At 43.9% G+C, this 25897-nt stretch overlaps 3 protein-coding genes and 1 pseudogene across 5 annotated transcripts; 3 read left to right on the top strand and 1 right to left on the bottom strand.

The window, feature by feature from the left end:
* Window positions 1-4001: 4001 nt before the first annotated feature.
* On the top strand, window positions 4002-6447 carry LOC101765765 (proteoglycan 4). Its single transcript, XM_004978499.2, has 4 exons — window positions 4002-4352; window positions 4477-4678; window positions 5182-5248; window positions 5936-6447. Exons 1-4 carry the CDS (start codon window positions 4091-4093, stop codon window positions 6059-6061), a joined length of 657 nt encoding a protein of 218 aa, XP_004978556.1. The 5' UTR covers window positions 4002-4090; the 3' UTR covers window positions 6062-6447.
* A 4065-nt stretch (window positions 6448-10512) lies between these two features.
* LOC101764290 lies at window positions 10513-11205 on the top strand (annotated as a pseudogene).
* A 259-nt stretch (window positions 11206-11464) lies between these two features.
* On the bottom strand, window positions 11465-12470 carry LOC101765360 (biogenesis of lysosome-related organelles complex 1 subunit 1). The gene is made up of 3 exons (XM_004978498.4): window positions 12269-12470; window positions 11963-12168; window positions 11465-11772 (listed from the first exon to the last, which is right to left on the bottom strand). The coding sequence occupies exons 1-3, from the start codon at window positions 12381-12383 to the stop codon at window positions 11683-11685; spliced, it is 411 nt and encodes a 136-aa protein (XP_004978555.1). The 5' UTR covers window positions 12384-12470; the 3' UTR covers window positions 11465-11682.
* A 4783-nt stretch (window positions 12471-17253) lies between these two features.
* On the top strand, window positions 17254-25436 carry LOC101764963 (peroxidase 4). Of its 3 annotated transcripts, none has more exons than XM_012848633.2 (4): window positions 17254-17717; window positions 23855-24046; window positions 24133-24298; window positions 24898-25436. In XM_012848633.2, the coding sequence occupies exons 1-4, from the start codon at window positions 17400-17402 to the stop codon at window positions 25287-25289; spliced, it is 1068 nt and encodes a 355-aa protein (XP_012704087.1). In that variant the 5' UTR covers window positions 17254-17399; the 3' UTR covers window positions 25290-25436. The 3 variants fall into 3 exon arrangements, with proteins under 3 accessions (XP_012704087.1, XP_004978553.1, XP_004978554.1); XM_004978496.3 differs by lacking the exons at window positions 23855-24046; window positions 24133-24298; window positions 24898-25436 and adding exons at window positions 17807-17998; window positions 18085-18250; window positions 19094-19654 and having other exon boundaries at window positions 17373-17717; XM_004978497.2 differs by lacking the exon at window positions 17254-17717 and adding an exon at window positions 23332-23735.
* The last annotated feature ends 461 nt before the right edge of the window (window positions 25437-25897 follow it).

The following is a 25897-nucleotide window of genomic DNA, read 5'->3' as shown; positions in this document are numbered from 1 at the left end:
GCTTAAAAGCTTCGCTATTTTTCTTGAGATGAACTCAAGACATTTTTCGTCCACATGTTTCTTGTACGAGTAGGTGCATGGTGTCCGAGAATGCTGGTTGCATGCACTGCTATCTGCAGATCAGGCCGTTGTGTGTGTGGCTTTGGATGGAGCTCTCGTGAGAGTAACTTTTGTGCTTTCTCATGTTGGGAAGAATCTTTCATCTTTGTTGTCAACTCCATGGTTACGTAAGTTTTTTTTTTTCTTATCTGTTCGTGCGTCGCACTGGACGTTTTTTATCTGTTGTTCTGCACTCCCAGGAAAAATTCCCCAATTCCCGAAAGGTCAGGATCATTTTTTGTCTGTTTTTTTTTTGTTACTACAGGTCTCTCTTGGTGAAATGTGATTACTCTCTTAGCCTTGAGCGTGGAAGAAAATGTAGTATTTAATTTAGAGCTTTGGGGTTCCCATATCTTGATAGTTGATATGAGTTGCAAGAAGGTGCAAAACAATGGCCTCGTGGTTACGGCACATCGACAATTAAAAAGAAAAAGGAAAAAAAACTATGCATCGACGTCAATGATGCTATACGTGCTGTGGAATCCACGCTAAGCAGCATGTTAATGAAACACGTTACACGTGCCTAGTTACGTTACACGTGCCTAGTTGTTGAAAAAAATAAAAGCATATAATTAAGTTTGTGTCTCTAGGGAGGGGTCAAAATTGAGAATTTTCCTTTACCTCTGTATATGCCAGCCAGAGGAAGCGGGAACGCGGCGGCCTCCATCCTCACGACGCCGGCTACGCAAGGCCCTCCGACCAAGTGGATGGCTGGCCAACTAGCCGTTGAACTCTACGGTGCGCGCCTCCAAAAAAGGTGAAGTTCTTGCCGTACTCAAGCTAGGACTCTACCAGACGGATGGAGCGGCGTCGGGGCAACCTAGCCCTCAACCCACATTCGTATTCAGAGGATCCTCGATGCTCAATACTTCGCAGCGATCCGAGACATCTTCCCAACGGCCTAGGCCTTATCTGACGCGGACCTGATGGCAGCGGCGGTTTAGGCAGGAGGGCGATCAGCGTCTGCTGACCCCTGGGATGGCCGGTAGAGAGCTGTCTAAGCTCTGTTTCATTGGTTGTACAGTTACTTAACTACGAAGTAACCTTGAACCCGTGTGCGTGTGCCCGGGAAGTTCACGTTGTAATATGTAATTCTTTTCATCTTCTTAATACAAAGATACGCAGCTCTCCTGCGTATTCTCTCGAAAAAATATTCTGTTGAAAAGTTTCTTTTTTTTTAGATTTTGAAAAGTTTCTTTTGAATCGAAGTCCGAATTGTCCAAACCAGTTTTCGGAACTTGGACCTGACGCACCGAAGACACCCACCACGACCCCTGAGGAAACCAAATTACTGCACAGTCAGCTGCTAGCCTATCTATCTGGAAAACAAATTATATGGGCCGATAGAACTCATAGCCAGCACGCCAGGCCGTCCCATTTGGGTGGGCCTCAAAGGTTATAAACTATTAAACGGGCTTATGCTACAGGTAATCTACTAAACTGCTACTCCCTCCGTTTCGAAGTTCGTTTTGATTTTTTAAAATTCATAGATATTTATAAACTGCTACTAGATATGCATAATAATATTTATAAACCTTGAAAAAAAATATAATTGGAGGAAGTACGTGTCCGACCCTTCAATTGAACAGTTTTCTATAATTGTCGTGGGGATGGACATCTAATTTTTGCTTCTCGAAACGAGGGCCGGCCTACTTTTGCTAAATTCTGTTCGGCTTACTTTTGAATTTTGGACGGCGCCTGGCCGCACTCAGTTTGCGACGAACGAAACATTCGTCAGACCTGAGGCGGCGTGCGGCAGCAAAAATGAACTGCGTCGCTGAGGCGTGGCTACAACGCGCCTAAGCTCCGGCGCTAAGCAAACGCCTGCCGCTATTTGCCGCAGTTGTGGCATGCAAGGTGTGGTGTGGTTTGGTAATCAACCAAACATGCCCTGAATTCAAAGAGTTCAAAGTTTTGTTTTTTTGAAAGAAGAAAGAGTTCAAAGTTGGATCCCGAAACAATGACACACTCTATGGTTCAATACTTGGATATCAAGTACAGACTCTCCAAAATAAAAGCTAAAATCAGAACATGCACACCTGGTGGGAAGAAAAAGAAAACAAGGGAAGCTCAACACAAGGACAAACAGGATCTTTACGCTTTCCGAAAGAACAATTTCGGAAGAACAAGGATCAGTTTGGTCGGACTTCAAAGGCTCCAGCTCCTCCAACTGATACGGTACTGTAGCGTTAGAGGAGATATAGCTTCACCAGCTCCTCCTTTGGCTGTGAGACGGAAGGAGAGTAGAGAGAAAGTCGGCTCCAGCTGGTCTGACAAAATACTGTAGCAACAGTGCTTTTCCTCCATGCTTTCGCCACATCTTTTCTCTTTCTTTTCCCTGGCTTTTCCATGCTAGCTCCACATCTCTCTCTACTCGAAACCGCAAAGCAACGCGATCGAGCCCCAGCCAGAAAAACAAAGGTGCTTTCTAATATCTTCTTTTATCATCAATTATACACGTATACACCTTTTAAAAAAGGTACCGTACTACCAACGTTTTTTTTATACGTGTACTGCAGCTGAAGGAATGAACACCGTGCAAGCAAGGCTGGCGCATCAGTTCATGGTCAGCCCAATTAGGTGCGTGTTCCTCTAGATCTACACCTTCTAGATAAGAACAGTACGCTGCAGTATTGTATTTTATTTTTCCATGGATTCTTGCAAATGCTCGTGGCCGGCCGAGAGATTACCACAGTTTGGACCTTGGAGGCTTGCTCGCGCACTTCGAGGCTCTGGCAAAGTGATGAGTAGGCAGCCAGATTATTGTGTCTTCCACTTCCATTTTCTTCTCCGGGACCAGACGTTTCCTTCCTCTGCCGAGGCGACAGATACGTGATTTCATCCTCTCAGCCACAGATATCTACCAACCTTACAATAAAAAAAATAAGAGGTATAGGATTTCGACTTCTCATACGGCTTCAGCTGAATCTCTACCAAACAGTTTGATATCAAATACTTCAATAAAAATGATTCCACGACTGAAGTACTGAAGGTTCCACGCCCGAAGCATTGAAGGTGCCGGAACCGTTTATACGGAGAAGCTTGGAGACAATTGTCGGTGGACGAGACACATGTACACGACCCAACGGTAGAAAAAGAGAGGGAAAAAAAATTAAGCATGGGCTTCTGAAGTAGAAAATGTTATCACAGGTTGATAGGGATCAAAAGCGTGATTGGTTAGATTCCAATATTTGCCCAACCAAATTCAAGTCATGCCTAGAAAGTTTGGCTATCACTTAGGTTCATTACCCAAAATTTGACATGCCAATGTTTTTAGCTAAATCCATAGCAAGTTACTAGAAACTGAAAAAGTATAGGTTGCCAAATTGTCACTAAACCAAGTGATACCCAAATTTCTTACTCTATCTTTGTTAAGCCCTGATTTTGGCATGCCCTCATTTTGGTTGGGCACAAATCATAAGCAAACTAAGCAGGCTTCAAGTCACCAACACAGGACGGCTCTACTGGCAGCGCTGATCATGATCTGTCCATAGATTGCTTGCTCCCTGTTGGAAGCACCTCAAGCGACAGAAATTCCAGAAGCAAGCACCAAGCGAGCTGGGCAAACTTGGCAACTTTTGTGTTCATTCTTTAGGCACGAACAATTGCAGCTGCAGCTGTGGCTGCACAAGCCACTCGGCCGTTGTTGGCCGGCTGGCTGCAACTTCTGTAGCTGCTGCTACAACCGCAGCGGCAGCGCAGCTGCACCCAGCCAGCTTGGGTCACACAAACCTGGCGATACCAGCCCAGTCGATCCACCCAAAATAGGCCTGCAGCTTGGTTGGGTCACACACAGCTGCCGGACATCCCACAGGCACAGCCCAGCCCAGCCCATTAACTCTCCTGTAACCTTCTTCTCCGGGAAGCTTCTTCTTCCTTCTTTCCCGTTCCCTCCGCTGCAATTCTCACAGGGAAAGGAAGCGGCGGGCGCCCTCCCCTCTTCCCCTCTGCTCTTCTTCCCGCTCCCCCCCATCCCCCGGCTGCGATTCCGATGAGGCCCCACACCAGCACCCCCGGGCCACCGGGCTCGCCGACCCCCAACTCCGGCGCCGTCAAGCGGCAGCGGAAGGCGGCGGCGCCGCTGGGTGACGTCACCAACCTCCTCCTCCCCGAGACCCCGACCCCAATCAAGCCTAGACGAACTGGACTCCGGCCCATCCCCACGCCCTCCGACGCATCCGCTGTCTCCTCGACCTGCTCCCTCTCCTCCGCCGCATCCGTCACTCCCGCGCCCAAGCTTTCGTCCGCCGTCGGTGAGTGAACATTCACTACATCCCCCCGCCCGTTCGTGCTCCATCTCTGTGCGATTGATTCTGTTAGTGGTTTCTTCGATCCTCATTGTGTCTGGGATTCCTGATCCTTGCTCCTGATTTGCAGGCTTCGACGAGGAGCGCAGTGTGGTCAAATGCCCCATCGCCACGGTTTACTGGAGGCGCGGGACTGCTGAGACTCGAGGGAGCAGGATGAGGAGGAGGAACCCCACCACCACCACCAACAGCAACAAGGGCAAGGAGCCCGTTGCTGCTGCTGGAACGTCGAGTTGCCCTCCTCTTGGAAGAGCCACGAGGAAGAACAGCAGGTCAAATTGCTTAACCTACGTACCTGATCCCACTACAATTCAGCCACCTGCAGTGCTCATGCTTCTCCTTGGTAATCGCAAAGGGTAGAATGATATGGTAATCAGTGAGAGTTGCCGTACATCAGGCTTAACATGGTGCTCATCCAAACTTAGCTTGTTAGTAACAGCAGTTCAAGCCCTCACTGTTCTAGACTGATCTGGAATTTTATCTTTCGTACTATTTTGAGATGATGGAATTGTTGTACTACTCTATGCCTTAAATGCTAGCATGCTTACTGTCAAATTCCATGTACTGATATAGGCTAGAACAACTTGGGAGACGTCTTTCACATTCCTGGCGGAATAAACTTATAGCATCATAATAATATCATATAGTGTCAGAACTCACAAGTACGGGATATTCAGAAGTCCAGACTTTAGTGATCCTTTACTTCATCCATATCTGACAGTTACAGTCTGAGTGCTTTTAGTTTCTGAAATATTGAATTACACTCCTGTTTCAGGAAAGACTCTATGGCTCAGGATACTCGGCCCATTTCTTCTTCAGCACCTTGTCATGGAGCTAAAAAGGTGAGAGTGTCACATTCCTAGTATATTCATGCATAAGGACCCTAACGAAGTCTCCTATTGTTAAGACTTAGATCATGGTGCATTCTTTGATGATGTACATACTGAAATACCATTATGCGTGGTTTTTGTTCGAACTTGTCATGTGTTAATATGTAATAAACAAAGCTGTGCCTTTAGGATTATAGGAAGGCTGGCATCTTGGGTGAAATTTATCTCTTCCATGCTCCTTTACATTATTGCATAAGTACATATGCCCTGAATACTTGTGTCATACTGTCATATCAAAATATGATGACATGGATATTTTGGATGTAAGCACTGCAATTTTTAAGTACTGTTGATTCTGTATTCGTAAAATGTAGTTTTGCATCTGCTCCTTATGATGGCCAGAATTCCAAGTATGATGTGCTCATTCTGCTACTGTTTGTGGATCATCTAGCATTCTGTGTCATCTGTAGGATTGATTATCACCTTTTGTCAGAATGTAAATGTCATATTTCTGAAGCAGTAGCTGGGACAATAGCAATGATTTTCAGCTCTTTGGCTGCTTGCAATGTTTTTTTAACAGAAGTGAAAGGGCCTGATCTGAAAACTAGTGTAGCATTCAACTGTTTGAGAAAAGCGCTTGGTCTTTAGTTTGTTTGCAATGATCTTCAGCTTTCTGACTGCTTGCAATGTTTTAAGCAGAAGCGGCCCCCTCCAAGCACACCCAAGCTACCAGAAGACTTTGTGAAGAGGCAGAGAGCATATTTTGCAGATGTGGACGCCTTCGAGCTGCCAGAGGAAGAGGTGTCCGAATCTGAGCTCGAGTGAAAACCGAAGCTGATCCCAGAATATATGGCCTTTTTCTCTGTACAGAAGTAGTTTACTGGAATTATGCTTAGAATGTAAGTGTGAGTTATGGTAGCAATGTATAGCTCTTGTAACACGAGGAAGAGGCAGGGTACCTTTTTAGTGATCAGGTGGTCACTTGCCCCACTAATGTTCCTTTTACCAAGCTTGTAGCAGCATAGTAGTATGGCAGGTACTGAGGTCTGAAAAACGAGGGAAGTTTTGGGAGTCTGAGGAAAAATGAGCTAGTTAACACAGCAGTAAGGCTGGATCTTTAGCCTGTTTGGAAGCAGCTACTCTGGCTTATAATCTGTGCTGATGTTCATTCATAGTTTTCTTCTTGAAACAGTGGAGATTGTTGAACCAAACGTTTGGCTGTCTGTGTATGCATGCGAGTCAACGGTAATAACGAAATGGTGAGGTGATGCTGCAAGTTGGAACATGAGAATTCACGAGTGATGAATATTCCTTGTCTTTGTTTGCTTTGCTTCAGTTGCTTGGCAAATGGCAACAGGTTCTCTTCTGTTCTGTCTGAAGAATGGAATCAAACGCAAGGAATAAAAGTTTCCATGTTTCTCCTTGTATGGATGCAAGATGAACACATTCCATTTCCATCCCGGCATTCAAGATGAACACATTCCATCCGGACTGGTATTCACCCAACAAGAAGACGCCGTCGGTCGGCCGTTTACAGGGATGTGTTGGGAGCTCGAGCCGATCGTGGCGCGGTGAGTGGGTGAGCAAGCGAGGGACTGAGAACGTGGCAGCGATCGCGGCGAGGAGGCCGCGGTTCAGGGAGCTCGGAGCCAGCCATGGAGGCGCCGGGGACGGCATGGTAATATGTTTTGCAGAAAACCCCTTGAATCGGATCGCGGCTATTGATCGCGATCCAAATATTTCCACAAAACCCCCTACTTATTTACATTAACACCCCTAAATTGGATCGCGATTATTGATCGCGGTCCAACTATTTACATAAAACCTCCTGAATCGGATCGCGATTATTAGTCGCGATCCAACTTATTTGCAAAATAGCCCCTCGTGCCTCCTTCCCCGCACGGCTCCGGCGACGTCGGCCTCGCCTCGTCGTCGGGAAGGGAGCGGCGGTCCTCCTCCAGATCTCCGTTCGTCCCCCTCGCCAACCGGATCTTCCTGGCGCGTCCGTTTCTCCTCCGCCACTGCTACTCCCAGCCGACATCGACTCGAGTCTCCTTGCTGCGCCGTCCTCGAGTAATCGATGCTGCTGCAGATGACACGAGCTCTATCTGTTGCAGAACATAGCCGCCGAACCGTCCGTCATCGTCGTCGCCGCCAAGCTGCCGGCTGTTCTTGGATCTTGGTAGCCATCTCTCTGTGTCCAGGCCCCAAAATTTGGCGCTACACTCTGGCGATTGCAATTTGAAGCTATGATGTGATCATCCACTCCCCCAGAGCACACAGCACATTCAGGGCTAGTTCGATTCAGCAGCTTCTTTGGACAGAAGAAAATCTAATCTCCGCAAAAAGTTCCCGAGTTTCAAAGATTTCTTTAGAATTCAGCAAATGTTTGGAATCAGCAGCGTCAAAGTGATTCCACTGCATAAAACAGCAGAATTTCCGTAGAGCAAATTCTAAAGCAGCGTCAAACGGGACGCCCCGGTCGCTGCGAAGAAGATTCCTGACATCAAATAGACAGAGCAAAAGACATTGATGTTTCTCTGCATGAGTCCAAGATGGAAACTGTACTGTGCGATTTTGGTGGTGCAGCACTACTGCCCTGCCACTGAAGAATTTCAGTTCACCAGTATATGTGTGTGCAGCTGTGACCAGATGCCGCTGTCTACCATATCACATCCAGGCATCCAGCCCAGCACCCTGACTCCATATGTCAAATTATTCCATCTGCAACTGCAATGAAGCGCTTAGTTTCAGTGAAATTATCACACGTTCCTCGGTTGCTGTTGTTAACTGTCATCCTTAAGCTACAATCAGAACTATCAATACATGTTCACTTTAGTCTCAGATGACTCTGTCAAGTAAAATCTGCACAGTAAACCTGGATCTTTGGCCAGTTTTCTCACTGACATTATCATGGTCCAACAAGGAAAAACGGTAAAAACAAACAAACAAACAAACAAAAAAGGTTCTAGAATGTTGGATGGACTGTAACCACTGTAAAGGCATGGCTGGCCTGTTCCTTCTTTCATAGTCTCTGCATGCCAGATATTATAGGTATCGCCATTCTCCAACCTGCATTCTTTTTTTTTCCGGGAAAACGCACTTTTCTCTCATTTTCTCGTTGGTTATTTTCTGCCTACATCATCAGTTCATGCAAGAAATATAATAAACCGCATACTAAAATAGAGATACATAATATTACCACCAAATTAAAGAAGCACCATACTCAATCCAGAGGGAAATCCTTCAAAACAAATAGTAACAACAAAAGAAAAGGAGAGATTTCCCTTGCTGAATGTACAGGTTTAGCTGTAGTGTCAAACTGTGAGTCCCTTGCCAAACTTTGGATATGTGGGAAAAAACATGGTGTGACAAATATGTTGTATGCTGCTGCTCTGTGGAGCATTTGGAAATTGCGAAACAACTTCTGTTTTCAGGATGGGACCTGGCGCGGCTTGCGGCAAGTCTGGCGGCCGGCACTACTAGCTATGTTCAGGAATTGGGGTGTGCTACGCCCTGTGAAGCAATTGGAGCAGCACGCGGTGTACTTGGCAAAGTTGGAATGGCTGGTGGCCAGACCAGAGCTGATCAAGATGAGTGGATCATCTTGAGGAGCTGTGCCATGGAAGATGATGGAAGCTGGTGAGATCACAGCGTCGTGCATCGGAGGCCTGATGCCTGATATCTCTTTTGTAATGAGTCTGAACAAGCTTGTAAACACTACTATGTGCTAAAACCTTGCTACTTTGTTCTTTTGCAACGCAATCGAACTGGGGGGTTCCTCCCCTGGAATTCTAAAAAAAAAGGAGAGATTTCAAAATCAAGAGAAGCTTCCAAAGTTTGGGGGATCTCCAGTTATGAAAAAAATGAAGTTGGCTATGAATTTTTCTAGTATCTTATTATGTCTCTCATTATTTTACGCCCAGTTTGTTGAAAAAGCAAGATCCGGCCACTCGAAATGGTTCACACCTGAGATCGAGCTTATGGCCGAACTGATCGATACTCAGGACTCACTCACATGATATGTACAGCCACTCCAACTAGGAGACACTTCCTTTGGCTTTTTGACGATAATTTGCCAACACTGTTGTTAATGGTTTGCTTGGCCAAGTCATAACCCAGAACTCCCCACTCAGCAGCATTTTCTAAATGGCTCAACTCCATGTCGTACTTTTGACATACTGTCCCAAATTACTATTCATTTTAGCTTTTCTAGATGCATCACTTTTGCCATGTATCTAGATATAAGTATATATCTAGGTGCATATGAAAATTTGCAAACCATGCAAATTGATACATGAACTTGTTAGATGTGTGCATATCCGGTCACATGTACACCACCGAGTGTATTTTGCCACCATCGCAGACTGCGTGGACTGTAGATTAGGTCACAAGCATTAATTTTGCACGTCCATGTCACGTTTGCTTTGGATGAATCATTCCAGATCAATTCTAGATTATATTAGTATTTCTGTTCCATTTGTTAACTTGCTGCATATTTTTAATCATATTCTTGGCCTTGACATGGCGTCTTTCTTTAATCTAACTTTGCGTAGTGTAGTTTTTAAACTTGGCATGAAAAAATGACACCATTGTGTGGACTAGCAACACTTTTTTTTATCGCAAGTACTCAATTTCCACATACACCATGAGGTTCCAGAACATGAATCTGGAATAGTTTATCCAACCTAATAATAATAATATAGAAGTTCGGGTCAAATAATAATAATAATAATAATAATAATAATAATAATAATAATAATAATAATAATAATAATATAGAAGTGAATGAAAATTCAAGGCGAAATTGACCTGGCACATGCAAAATTAGTATTTATGATCAGAGATATAACCCACGTGGCCTGCGATGGTGACAAAATAGGCTCGGTGGCGTACATGAGACCGTATATGCACACATCTAACAAGTTTATGTATCAATTTGCATGTGCAACTTGTTAGCATATAAGTTGTCATACGTTTTGGGTGCAATTTACTCAAAAGAATATTTAAATTAGTTTAACAAATTAACTATTGAAGTGTTTATGACTCTGACCGACACGCGGCAAACCACAAAGGTAGTGCTTGTCCAATATTTTAACTGAAATGATGATGGGAAAACTCTTTAGGTTTCAGAGGCTATGATAAATTGATAAACCTTCACTTAAACAAAGCATCAGGAAGCAGTAAGCTAAACTATTAAAGTCAATACTCTGATATTCAGAGATTTTACAGCAACTGATTGACTAAGCATGTTTCACGCATTCAGTTGACAATTTCTACTTCAGCTTGGAGGGCCAACTTGGGTTGTCAACCTGGGAAGGAGGGACTCACGACAGCAAGCCTAGATGCTGCAAACAGTGATATTCCAAAGCCAACCTTTGACCTCAGTGATCTTATCAAGTCCTTCTCAAACAAAGGACTGACTGCAATTGGCATGATTGCACTCTCAGGTACTGAAAGATTGCAAATTTTCTCATCAACCATATAAGTCGTTCATAAAAGGTAGTCAAAAGCTAGATGTTGAATGCGGATATTAGTACTGCTGAATACTGACTGACACAACGAAAAATTGCCAGGAGGCCACACCATTGGGCAAGCCAGATGTGTAAACTTCCGCAACCGCATTTACAGTGAAACTAACATTGACACATCCCTTGCAACATCACTGAAATCAAATTGTCCAAACAAGACTGGTGACAATAACATCTCCCCCCTTGATGCCTCAACACCCTATGCTTTTGACAATTTCTACTACAAGAACTTGCTGAACAAGAAGGGTGTTCTCCCAGCAATTGTTCAATGGAGGCTCAGCGATGGTAAAGATTACCACCTACTCCTCAAACATGGCAAAATTCTTCACCGATTTCAGTGCAGCGATGGTAAAGATGGGCAACATTAGTCCCCTCACTGGAAAAACTGCTCACCTTTCACGATACTAGGACTGCAGGAAGGTAAACTAGGACTCACATTATTGCCGCCTGTGCTCGTGTGTGGTTTATTACCTTGTAATCATCTTTGAAGGGACAAGTGCCCCTTTCACGATACAGTAGTCTTCTCCAAAGAGGTATTCACTGCTTTCAAAGCATACATGTGCAAGCAATAAAATGACATGAAGGATATTTTAAGTCCGGTCTTACCTTTCAGTGTTGCCGCTATCTATCTTGAACATGCAAGCTCATGGAAAAAGTTGTTCGCATAATGGCACAAGAATAACACCATTAGGAAGACTTAATCAGATTGACAAGTATTTTGATCATATATCATGACTTTGAAATTGAAGGGATCAGTGATGGTACTCATAGCACAGATGCTTGGCAAGGATTCATTTTACAGTTTTGTATGGAAAAACAGGAAACAGTTCTAGACAAGAGGGTTTCCAGCCCCGCAATTCGAATGAATGTATCTAATGACATGAATACTTCCTAAAGCTATGATTGCAGGCAGAGTCATGATTGATGAATATTGCGTATCGCTGCATTGATACTTTTACAGTCAAAGTCCATGACCTTCATCCAGTTCTCGAAGTCACCAATTTCCTAGAGACAAAATTTAAAAAAATAGATGCTTCAGCAACAACAGAAATCACAGAGTACTGGATTGGGTGTTTTGTAATTAATAGCCTAAAGGAATGGTAGTGTAATTAATAGCATGTCATCTTTGTAGCTTCACTGATCACAGAACATGCAAAACAAATTCCCTGCTCAGTGTTATTAAATAGCTTGTCACCTTCAACACTGAATTGATCTCGTTGGTGGCAGCCAGCCACCGGTCCGTCTGCTTCCTGTGGCGCGCGATAGTGCTGAGCAGCGCGCGGGCCTCAAGCTCGATGCTCTTCTCGTTGACGAAGAGCTCCTGCACCCCTCCGTCGACCGTGTCCACGAGGAGATCGGCCACGTGCCCCGCGCTTCTCAGGGCATCCTTCTTGGCTCTCTCTGCGCTAACAGCAAGGACGGAATGTTGATTGTTCGTTAAATCGTTCATCAAACCAAGGGGAATCTGTTTAGCGAGGAGGAATCTGGAGCAGTGACGTACCAGTTTGTTGGCGTTGGCGGAGGGATTGGTGGTGGTGCTGTTGTACGATCTGGAGCAGCGCTTCTTCAAGCCCCTGCTTCCCAACCGCCGCCGCCGGTGGCTTGGCTCCGTCCATCCCGTCCTAATCGCCGCCGGTCGCCGGAGCGATTATTTCCCTTTCCTTTTTTCCCCTCCTCCGGGAGAGAGAAATCAGATAACTCCTCTGCGGTTGTCTCTATTCCTGGTAGTTAATGGGCCACGGCCCAGGTGATCTCAAAACCCAATGAAATCGATCCGGAGCTAGACGGGCCAAAATTTTGCAGCTTCTACTTATTTTTAAGCTGTGAAGCCTCCCAAAACGCGCAGCTTCTCGTCGGCGTCGGCTTAGGCGCTGTTTGTTTCAGCTCGTCAGGTTAGGCTTTCCGCCTTCCGGCAGCAAGAAACTAAAAAGCTAAAATAAACAGTCTATTGGACTACTAAAAGAGAAAGCTGGTTTACGAGGAAATGAACTGAAAGCTGGAAAGCTAATTGAGAGGAGTTTTTTCTAACTTTTGATGTGCTGAGAAGATAAAAATTTATTACAAAAGCTAATAGTTGAATGTCAGAAAAAAACCAGTTTTTAAAAAAGTAACTTTCCAACAAAAACGCAAAAGCATAAGCTCAAATAAACCGTGCCTTAGTAAAAAGCGATTCTTCCGTTATAACGTCAAACTCGAAAAGCTCTGACCGCATCCGGCTTGTTGGCCTTTTTCCCCACCTTTTCTTCCCTACCCGTCCGCGCACCGCCGACGAGCACGTCGTCCTCGGCCCCGAGCCAGTGCCGCCCGCCGCTCCCGAGCTCTGCGCCGTCGAGCGCGCCGCAGTCATCCTCCCAGAGCTCCGCCGGCAAGCACGCCGCCGTCTTCCTTCCGGAGTTCCACCGACGAGCTGCTGCCCCCGAGCTCCGCCGGCGAGCGCGCCGCCCGCCGACCAGCGGTTGGGATTCGGAGAGCAGTAAATGGATCTCGATCAACTCTAACATAAAGAGGAATATTTTTATAACTTGGATAGATAGTCAACTCAATACAGAGAGAGAAAAAATGGATAGTCGGTTGAAGATGTTCTTACGTGGGAAGCTGTAAAAAAATAACCATAATCTAATATGGATTGCTATTATTATTATTAACATGTGGCTCGTCGAAAAAATATCTTTCATGGTCGCTAAACCATGAAAAATCAATATGCTCATCACGGTCCGTTACATGATCAAATTTGTCAAACTGCATGCGTGCATGCATGTGCGCCATGGTTCCATGAAGAAAGGTACAGTGACGTTGTTAGCTTCAACATGCATGCTCTCGGTTGGTTGAAGCGTAGAGCAGCGGCATAGAAAATGAAGTGTCAAAATCGATCGTACATACAGCTAGGTCAGGTGCACCGTTTGTCAAACTGCCCATTGACAAAAGGAGCTTGGGTTTTGCTGTAACATAATTTTGCTTGCCATTGACATAAAAGGCCGGCCGGCGTCCAAAGGTGTCAAAATCATACAGCTGCTTGCCATGCACGACGACGACGACGATCATCACCTACTCTTCCAGTCGTCTGCATCTGATGAGGTATATATGCAGAAGTCTCCATCACCTACTGTCGGGCAGCTTTCTGTAATTCTGTACCCTGTCTCTGCAGCAGCTAGCTGCTCGGTTCTGAATTCTGATCCTCATTTCTGCAAATTCGATTTGATTGGTAGTAGAGCTAGCTTACCTTACTCCCTTAACTTTGTTTATCATCTTTTAGGTGGGTTAGTCAGTAATCCATGTCAGGCTTGTCAGTTCAATGGACAATATTCTATCAGCATTATCAATTTAAATATTTGTTTTCCTAATGTAATAATGCACCAGCTATTATGGCACCCCAGTGCCCAACAAGTCAGAAAGATGTGAGATGAGTGTCTAGTGTCTTTGATTTCTCCTCCAAGTGTCGCTGTACAAAACCATGCACATGTCTGGCCTAGCCATACGATCGAGTACATGAACAGCTGTATGCTGCCGGAGAAAGCAAGGTCGGCGTCCATACATATACAATTTTAGGTCTCAGCAGTGAGCACCACATGTCCACATCCATGCATATGATGGAACCTGCAAATTTATCATTATCTTTTATGCTGCAGCTGTCCAGTTCTTATACATCTGATGAATGTGTGCATGATTCGATTTCATTGATCAAATTTTGTTTATCCTAATCCATCTTTTAGGTGTGGAGTGCGTCAGATATGCAGTCAATGTCATGAACTCAACCTACAGTCTCTCATCCTCACGGCATCCGTCGATCAGCACGTACTAACTATATAGGAATGCAAAATACTGGCCACTAAGACACAGGCACACAGCATATATCAGATATAATACATAGAACTCAGTACTGTAATGCTCTGCAACTGCAGATGATGATTAAACCGGTCACCTGCAGAGACCTGTTACTATGATACGTGCTACACGTGATGGCTACTCTTGAACCAATCGATCAACACGAAATCTCTGCAGGTCAGCGACATTTCATCTGTTTAATTAGTTATTATGCCACGTACTCTGTGTACTTAATTTCTCTTTATTTTTTGGCTGAAGACGATGTAAGAAATTGGATATGTGTGGTCGCAGATGCCGGAAACTATTTTCTTTATTAAAAAAATATATACCTTCTATCCTTTCATGTTAAAATGAGAGGAAACAACATGTACATGCGTGCTTCAAGACCGAAGTTAACATGCTTCCGCATGGATCTCTTTCTCTCGACAATTCTGGTACCATGTGGCATGTGCACGCAAAGCAAAAAGAAAAAAGTTACATTTTAGTGCCCAGAAGCAACTCACCGTCAAACTAAACTACTTCCTTTAGACAAAAATAACTGCAACACTGTTACTTTTCACTACCCTCAAAACATGATTGATGGAACCATCAATTTTCATATGGTGATGTACTTACCTGTAAAGCCTACTTGAAGTTAAAATAACAAGATACCTTTTAATAAAGATACCCAAATCATTTCCACATACGGTTGATGTTTACAAAGCTTGATCACTGTTAAAATCAGGTACCATCTGGAATCTCTTTCTGTACTTTAGATTCCCTTGAATTGAAGCAAGACACATAAGCAGCAAAGCTAGAACTATTGAAAAGGATTTAACAGTCCTAGCTCCTACTGCTTGAGTTCCAAGTGACCAGGGCCCTAAGAGGGTGGTTGCATGTGTGTACAGTGAAGCATACCTAATGACTTCACCATATTCCTTAACCAAAAGATTTTCAAAACAAAAAAAGTACAGAAACATAGGCAAGCAGATGGTTCTTGTCGAGGCATTATATTCTAGAAACTAGAAAAGTCACGGGTTCAACGACTTTCCTGATGTTGTGGAAGTATATGCCATGTATGTTATTGTGACTGGGGACTACTGCTGACTCTTGTCCATGTATGTTATTGTGACAAAACAAATAATGGAGATTAATTACTAACCATGCATGATGACTTTTGGAGAAACAGAGCATGAGAGAGATATCATATTTTTTTCCATCATGATAAATACTCCCTTGTAACGTTGAAGGTAGACTCTGTAACTGACTATTAGTCACTGCCATATGCAAGGCAGCAGCATCTATGATATGGACGACCAGAATGCTTCTTCCAGCAGGCCAGCAAGAGGAAATTCTTGCCCCCATCATGTGCTTGACCATTTGGAAATTGCAAAAACACTAATCCATTGGGATGACAGAAACTAATAGGAGCATAAACCTCGAACTAAAAATGAAGATAAATTAATTACATCAGATGGAATGATGGGCAACATGCGTAGCACAATAGCTGAACTGCTACCTTACCGAACAGCAGTTTGCTTGGATCCTACAGGTCCAAGTGTTCCCATTAATTCACCAGAACCACAACACCTCATGCTGTCCTACACTACACTAGCCTACAGTTTTAGGCTTTGCTTCAGCTCAAGCAACAGTGGCTCACCCAGTCAGAGGAGCGACATTTTATCTGTCTATCAGTACCGCCATGACGAAATGAAAAGCACGCATATCTGTTTAGTACCGTCAATTTTTATATTTTCATGTCCTGTGTAAGAGCGAAACCGTACCTAATTACTTTATCATGTTTTTTTTTAACCAAACAATGACAAACAAATACTATTACAATGACACATTCTGGTGCAGGCAATGCACGCATCTTAGAACTTTGCAGGGTTGAGCTGCTCCGAAAATTTGGATGTATATGCTTGTCCTATTCCCCAACAACTTAACTTCGAACCAAAACATTCTACAGAGTAGAGACTGTTAGACCATCCTGGCCATGTATGCAGTATGGTGTGTGCCACTAACCATCCATGACGACTTTAGGGAAAAGCAGAACATGTATGGGGCATAGCATATTTTTTATCCTAATACGTGGTAGAGAGTTGTTAAGATATAGTATCAGGTTTGTAAGGTAGAAAGGAGACTTTTACACAGCTGAATAGTAAGTACTAGGTCAGTGCCACACAAAATTGACCATTGCCCATGCATGTCTTCAGCATGAATGATGTTGATGACCAGCAGAAGGAATTCTTTTACAGCAGCTGGATTAACTGTGAAGAATCAATCAAACGAACCTTATAAAAATCAAAGTGCTCCTGCTGACGAGAAACTCGATCAGTTCACCAGAATTGCATTACGACAACGCAGAGTACGCGTGCTTCCAGAACGATGTGCAACATAGAAAGCAAGTAGTAAATGCAGCATGCAGTGGCAGAAAGGAATGGATCTTTACGTACGTAACCGTGTCGGCCTGCAGTTTGCTTCGTTCGATACCAATGCAAGCAGAGAGGTCCAAGTGTTCCCATTCATCAGTGGTCTACAGGGATACCGTAATGCTCTTTTACAAAGTCGCAGGAGGCCGGCCGGCAACGCGATCAGGCCTTGCCTCGAGCCCTTGCATCTGAAACAAGGGCTATGCATGGTCTGAAACGCGTGATTCCTGCGCGGCCAACACGCACGCGTGATTCCTTTTCAACTCAAAGTCCAACAGGCGGAGTAGGTGGTGACACCAACGACGATACACATGCATGATGTAACCTAATCATATATGATCGGCGGATACTATGGTCTATACTACAGACCGACTCCAGGTGTTTCTGCCATAAATATCGATGCCGTCCAGGCTATCTAGCTCCAGGCAGGACACAAGCACGCACTCTGCTCTCCCTGCATATCTTGCTAGCAGCTCACACACAGTCAGACGATCGAGCACCATGGCTGCAAGATGCAGCGGCGGCGGCATCGCTCTCGTACTGTTGCTCCTGGCGCTGGCCGGCACCTCGTCGGCGCAGCTGTCCACCGGCTTCTACTCCAGCTCCTGCCCCGGCGTGTACAGCGCCGTCAAGTCGGTGGTGCAGTCCGCCATCGACAAGGAGAAGCGCATGGGCGCCTCCATCGTTCGCCTCTTCTTCCACGACTGCTTCGTCCAAGTACTTCTACTGATATGCATGATGAATTAGTACTGATATGCATGATGAATTAGTACTGATCAACTTGATGACCTACAACTGCGTGTCAGGGTTGCGACGGGTCGCTGCTGCTGGATGACACGCCCAGCTTCCAGGGTGAGAAGATGGCGACGCCAAACAACGGCTCCGTGAGAGGCTTCGAGGTCATCGATGCCATCAAGTCCGCCGTCGAGAAGGTCTGCCCCGGCGTCGTCTCCTGCGCCGACATCCTCGCCATCGCGGCGAGGGACAGCGTCGTCATCGTAAGTGTGAAGCTAGCTGATGATGAACTTGATTGGCAGTAACAACATGCATGTCGCAACTCCATCTCAACTGATCGCACATGCAGCTTGGCGGGCCGAACTGGAACGTCAAGGTTGGGAGGAGGGACTCGATGACGGCGAGCTTCAGTGGAGCCAACAACAGCATCCCACCGCCGACGTCGGGCCTCGCCAACCTGACATCCCTCTTCGCCGCGCAGGGACTCTCCCAAAAGGACATGGTCGCGCTCTCTGGTACGTCGTCAGGCTAAACTCTTGCACAAATTCCTACTTAGACATGTTCAACTTCAACTATGGATGGCATCTTTTTGGATATCAACTGTAGAATGAGAAAATAAAGTAAACTCCACACTTTGCTTTTCAACAAAGATAGCTTTAGAGATTAGATAAATCGCCAACGGAATCGATAGCTCAGTTTTGACTTTAACCGTCGTCATATAATTGTATATCAATCCGTGAGTCCGTGACACAGGATCATTTACCTGGCCTGTTGGTGAATTGACCAGATGAAGCTTAATTAACTGTCGGTTACTAACATATAACACGTCTAGCACGAGATCTAGTTAGTTTAGGTATGGACGGAATGACATAATAAAGTTTGTAAAAGGTGACAACGACGATGCCACAGATGCTGTCGGCCGGTACGGGTTTCATCTGGAAGAAAAAGAAAGTTGTGTGTACAAGCTTATGCTTTTTGCATGTTATAAAAGAAAGTTGAAAGATGATCAATCAACCATCGGATATGTCAATTCGATGCTATACTGAAGGCAAGCATAAAGTCCATCATCGTAGCTAGCTAGTTAACTGCAACCACACAAATTGTTCCTTTTTTTATGTCGCTTCATAACTAGAATCGAATACTCTTTTGTCTCTTATATATTTACAGAATCAACAACAACCACCTGTTTCAAAAAAAAAATGTTATAAACTTGTAATATGATTATGTATAGCGAGCAATTTATTTTGCAGAATAAGTAAAAATAGGTCAATCATTCATTTCTTCCATTCTTTTGATATACTAGCTAGATTAATATCATAACCTACTTGGAATCTTGATCGGCCTCTTGATTTTGGCAGGTGCTCACACCATAGGCCTAGCACGTTGCACCAACTTCAGAGCCCACGTATACAATGAAACCAACATCGATGGCGCCTTAGCAAGGACTAGGCAATCAGGCTGCCCTAGCACCTCAGGTACAGGTGACAACAACTTGGCACCTCTGGACCTTCAAACCCCGACCGTCTTCGAGAACAACTACTACAAGAACCTTGTTAGCAAGAAGGGACTTCTGCACTCCGATCAGGAGCTCTTCAACGGTGGAGCCACCGACGCGCAGGTCCAATCGTATGTTAGTAGCCAAAGCGCATTTTTCGCAGATTTTGTGACAGGCATGATCAAGATGGGTGACATTACACCTTTGACGGGCTCCAACGGGGAGATAAGGAAGAACTGCAGAAGGATTAACTAATGAAGATGGAATGTGCATGATCTTTGAGGCTTTTTTCTTCAGTCACGTTCAACAACTTTGTAGCCTTTGTAAACTTTTGTTTCAACAGTTGTGAAATCATTGTGTTGTGCCGATGTGTTCACATGTTGGTTCATTTAAATAATGAATGTATCACTTGTTGTCTGCATCATCTTTTTTTTGTGTCTAATATATTTTGTATGAGCAAAAAGAGAATAACTGTAGTGAAGTATGCAAACTAAATATATGAGTAGATAGAAGGTTCCTAACATGCATGCTTAATTGATTGGTTGAGTCGCCAAGCAAACATTTCTCCTTCATCATGCATTGTGTCCTCCCTCTCAACACAGGATCCATCCAACTTAATTTGCCCAAGTCGTCGCAACTGAATAATTAAGCAATATAATTCAGCTACGTACTAGAACTAGTTAGGTTAGCTACATGGGTGCTATTCAGATGTGTGCAGTCGTCGCAACATCCCCACACATTATGTATCTCTGTATTCTCTTGGCAAGAATGATTACTCGCTAATATTTACTCCACGAGCTATTTTTGTGTTAATTTTTCTTGTCAAGAGAATACAGAGATGTGTGCTACATGGGTAATATTTATCTCATTCATAACTCACAAGGCAAGTTAACAAAAAATACCATGATCATTTCCAACAATTATCTTAATGCTTATTATAGCATGCGAGTCTGTGACTGTTTAGAGCTTGCTGGAAATACATACTTTTTTTTATTATTAGCTCCGATCATATTGTTGGTCTGCCAAACACCCAACAACTGTGGTGGAATAAAGTCGCCAAATTCGGCACCTAGCATTGAATTCGTTTGACTGTGTGTAGCACTACATATACATAAAAGGTCTACTCCAGTCATAATCAATCACAATACTATCAGGCCAGATTCAGAACCTACTCGATCTCCCCTCGTTGCATAACAAAAAAGCCTGTCTCTGCAATCTTCTTTACATACCATCTCTCTCTGTTTTTATTTTCAAAAAGTCTTTGTTGTTGTAGAGACGCTTAGAAGCTACAAAAATGTTTTTGCTGATTTGAGTAAATTAAGGAAGTTTTGGTGAAGTCAGAGCAAATTAAGTAACCAATTTGAGTCCAAAGCTAAAAACAGAAAGAAAAAAAATGAATGTGCCAGTAATAAGGAAGTTTTTGCTGATTTGCAAAGAGAAAAAAGAAAAAAAGATATTGTTGGCTTTTTATATAGATGTTGAGGAATGAAATATCAGATAGATCATGCTCAAAATGGAACCTAGATCAGCTAACGGCTCTTCTATTGTAACCATGCATCTTCTTATTCCAATTCGACGGCTACAAATAAATACACACATATAGTTAGGTTTCTTATATCTTCTGATATCTTGGCTACAAGTGCTAGGAACATGTGTGCCTAAATCTTGTAGCCGTAGCTACTGTCTGTAATAGTATGGTCTAGTGCATTGTCTGAAGATGACATCTGAAGCTGGAAATATATCTTCCATTATCTAAGAAAAAGCTAGACGTCTTACAATATATTGATTTTTATGATATATATGGATCACTTTCTGTTGGTTCAATTCCTTTGGCCAGATACAACTAGCTAGGATATTGTTGGTTTGGCCAGAGTATGCTAGCTTAGGCAGGTGAAGGGATCTTTTTTCTCCAACCTTTTGTTGTTGTTGATTCATCTGCTGCTGCATGACAAAGAGGGATCATCGAGTTTAGGTGAGAAAAGGTCTTCTCCTAATATGTCCATGGGTTCGGTGTCACTTGCTCCAATCTGATACAATGCAATATAGCAGCCGACAGTGGTATGTTCATCAGCAAGCTAGCTAGCATTTTCCTGGTCAGATAATCAAACTATCATATGGCCTAGAAGTATTATACATGAAGTGGTCAGAAATGGTTGAAGTAATTGAATACATAGGAGGATCACTATGACTATAGCCCTTGCTAGAGTTACTAAAGAAGAAAATGATCTATTTCGTATTATGGACTGACTGGTAGGAAGGACTGTTTCGTTTTTGTAGAATGGTCCAGCCTATATTGGTCTTTCCTTGTCCTAACTTCGCTTTAGACACCAAATCTCTGCAGATCGGTCGTCGCTGACATTTCAGCTTTTTTAATTCCGCACTAATAAAATTAAATGGGAAGCATGTCTATTAGTTTAAGCCTTCCAGATGAAATCTGAGGAAATTAGCGTGCAGCTGCCTTACTTGTCTGATTTAGTTTGGTACTTATCCAACACACATTTAAAAAATTCCCTATTCCTTAAATAATTCTAGTACCATGTGCACGACAAAGCAACGGCCATTTTGATCCCAAAAGGCAACTTAGCTGAAACTGAACTGCCACCTTCAGGAACAAATAGCTTTGGAATTTTCACTGCCTTGAAGACATAATTTGACCACCTAACTACTCCTTTGGGTCATGGTCCTCAAAACACAGCTTTGACTGGATATTTTTTATAATGTAATGTACTCATAAATGTATATGTAGAATTGTTGAGACAAATATTTTCGTGTCATTTTCAAATATAGAAACTCAAACACATATAAAGTGATTTGTAATCAAAGTTTGAAGTGGTTTTTTTTTGCGAGGGAAAGTTTGAAATGGTTGACTGCACATGACCCCAAAACGACCATAGCATTTTTACGAAATGGATTTTTTATATTCCAAAGTGATAGTATATATCATCGATAAATTTTGGAAGTATTTTAGTGAAAATATATATACTCAGGTTAGTTAATCATCATATCCTGATTAGCACGGTCGATATATACTGCCTTCAAGATAAATTACCAATGAAGCAATAGACTGCTCTGACCTTGAGACAGCACAGTTGGGGCCGGACGGGCGGTGCCTATATGTAATCTTGAAGGTGTACAGTTTAAATTGTTTACTGCACTGCATGCTATAGTGGTAGTAGTCATGCATTGCATGCATACAAGTTCGACCATGATGGATGGCTAGCTGATGGCCTCTGAATGCTTCCGGGTCTTGGTTCCCTGCAGAGAAGAGAGAGAATCCTTGTGCCCATCACGCACAGCTATCTGCAGACTGTTGATGAACATCTTGCATTGACGAGGCATGCACACAAGTTTGACTATTTCCTAGGCACCTCTGTTAGCTTGTTTCCACAATGGGCGATGATGAGAAGACGATGTGTACCAGCTCTGTGGACTCTGAAAATGCTTCCGGGTCTTCCCGCGGAGAAATGACTGTTGGAGTATAAATGAATTGTCCATATTTTCCTATCAACTTAAGTTTTTGAGTTAAACTGATTAGTGCATGCAACTCAATAGTACCCATCAATCCATCATAGCGCAACGCAACTACTCCACAAACAGAGGTAGCAGAAGGGGTAGCTTCGCTGAACCGTCCCTAAGATTTAAAAACTGCGGGCACGGCCGGGCAATAGAGTACCTTTACAAGGCCAAAACCGTGTCGCTCTTTTTTGCTTTGACACCAAGCGTTCCCATTCACCAAAGTAAAGCAGAGAGCTGAGCTCCACATGCATGCTGTACGACCTAAACTAGAGTAGTCTGCAGAGATGCTTGGCACCCGGCAATCAAGCAGGTTTCAACTAAACTGATCTGCATCCTAGGCTCTAGCTACTACCCAACTCTCGATCGATCACAGTACTGCACTACACAGTGTGGGTACACATACACACCTACACACCTGGTGTGAAACGCGCGTGTGATTCCTGTTCGGCGAGCACTGCACTGTAGCCTTGATTGTCGGATGATGGATTGCTTTTCAACTCAAAGTCCAACAGAGTAGGTGAAGCCGGCCGGTAGATGATGTAATCTAATTATATAGTAGCTAGCTAGTGTGTTTTTTATGCATGCATGGATCAACCAAGACGAGCAGGTCTAGCTCTCTTGGCTACAAATATCCATGCATGTTCCCCAGATGAGCTAGATATCTCCAGGCAAGAAGAAACACACTGCATGCAGCAGCACTTAGCTTGCATGCACATCAAGATCATCCATTGATCGATCAATCGATGATCATGGCTACTCGTGCAGCATCAGCTGCAAGGTGCAGCAGCAGCGTCATCGCCCTCCTACTCCTGCTCGTCGTGATGGCCGGCACCTCGTCGTCGTCGGCGCAGCTGTCCACCGGCTTCTACTCCTACTCGTGCCCCGGCGTGTACGACGCCGTCAAGTCAGTGGTGCAGGCCGCCATCGCTAGGGAGCAGCGCATGGGGGCCTCCATCCTCCGACTCTTCTTCCACGACTGCTTCGTCCAAGTACGTAATCCATCAACCGGACAGCATTGCCATGATCACTGCTGGTGATCTACACAAGATCGATCGAGAACACTATATATTATTGTGTTTAATGTGACGATGCATATATATACATGTAGGGTTGCGACGCGTCGCTGCTGCTGGATGACACGTCCAGCTTCCAGGGCGAGAAGATGGCGACGCCAAACAACGGCTCCGTCAGAGGATTCGAGGTCATCGACGCCATCAAATCCGCCGTAGAAAAAGTCTGCCCCGGCGTCGTCTCCTGCGCCGACATCCTTGCCATCGCCGCAAGGGACAGCGTCGTCATTGTAAGATCCCCTGTTCCTTCTTTGACGTACTCACTCTGAAAGAATGGAATGAAACTGAACCTGCAACCACTGATGCGTGGGTGCAGCTGGGCGGGCCCAACTGGGACGTCAAGGTTGGGAGGAGGGACTCCACCACGGCCAGCTTCAGCGGCGCCAACAACAACATCCCGCCGCCGACGTCGGGCCTCGCCAACCTGACATCCCTCTTCGCTGCGCAGGGACTATCCCAAAAGGACATGGTCGCGCTCTCCGGTGTGTGATTCCCTACTCCATGCATGTCACCAAACAAAATTCAAAATTAAAGCATTCTATCGCACACCAAACTATGACGGGATTTATTTCATTACTCACTAGACCGATGATGAGTTGACCATAAGTTGGCCAGAAACGGTGATAGAAAGGGTAAACGATGGTGACTTACAACAGATTGCCGGCATCGTATTCTCAAAGATAAAGTATTGCCAAAACTTTAAAAAATTTTAAAAGTGGAGCCAACTAAAAAGCGACGACTTTAATGAACTGTCAATGGCTGAAAGATCATTCTTCCACGAGGTATCTTAATTCAACGAAATATACTAAAGCAAGCATAATATAAAGTATGTCCACATTCCCTATACATTCCTATATACAAGGTTAGGTAGAACACTACACATGTGGTTCCTTTTGTTTAGCTCCATGTATAGAATCAAATACCTTTAGCCTTCTTACAAATTTAGAGAACCATGAACAGCCTGTACATTTCAAAAAGAAGATGCTTCAAAACTTTATTTGATAAATTAATTTTGTGATTTTGGATCAGGCTTCACACTAAAAACATTTCCTTCTGTGTGTTGCCTTGCATCCTTTTCCAGGAGCCCATACCATTGGCCAAGCACGCTGCACCAACTTCAGGGCCCACGTCTACAATGACACCAACATCGATGGCGCCTTTGCAAGAACGAGGCAATCAGCATGTCCTCGAACCTCAGGTTCAGGTGACAACAATTTGGCTCCTCTGGACCTTCAAACCCCAACCGCATTTGAGAACAACTACTACAAGAATCTTGTTTGCAAGAAGGGGCTTCTGCACTCTGACCAGGAGCTCTTCAACGGTGGATCCACCGATGCACAAGTCCAATCATACGTTAGTAGCCAGAGCGCATTTTTCGCTGATTTTGTGACGGGCATGATCAAGATGGGTGGCATCACACCACTGACGGGCTCCAACGGGGAGATCAGGAAGAACTGCAGAAGGATTAACTAAGAGGCAGTGCAATAGCACACGCACTATCCATTGAGACATCTCGATAATGATACTATCTTGCAAGTTTGTATTCTCTCTGTTTTTATTTGCACAACTGTGAAATCGTTATGAATGTTTTCAGATATGATGTCTGTTCGTTTAAATTAATGTTTAATCTAATATTCGTCCTCTACATTCTTTAATTTTTTCACTTCAATAATATATATATATATAAATATATATATATATATATATATATATATATATATATTTTTCACACGCTTTGTAGCACAATGTTACAGGCTTACAACTGTAATTTCTAACAGATACAACAATAATACAGCGAACTGGAATAAAATAAATAGACAGTAGCATCAAGTAGTATCACCTGGTTAACAAACTTTCTTTGCTTGTCAGTTCTGACCCACCATGTTTTAGGGTTCTTGATCTGCAACTACAAGTTTAGCCTCAACATGCTCTCATACAAGCTCAGATAATGTGCAGCCACAACGGCAAAGCACTACACATAATGGGCAACCACAATGGCTGTTGTTCGGTAACAGAAAATGCAGTTCTTCAAATTACATATTCGCAAAGTAGTAAAAGCGAGGAGATGCGCTGAACAGACA

The sequence above is a fragment of the Setaria italica genome, chromosome VIII (assembly GCF_000263155.2).
Source record: "Setaria italica strain Yugu1 chromosome VIII, Setaria_italica_v2.0, whole genome shotgun sequence".
Classification (NCBI taxonomy): domain Eukaryota; kingdom Viridiplantae; phylum Streptophyta; class Magnoliopsida; order Poales; family Poaceae; genus Setaria; species Setaria italica.
This window is presented reverse-complemented; position numbering and strand designations above follow the sequence as displayed.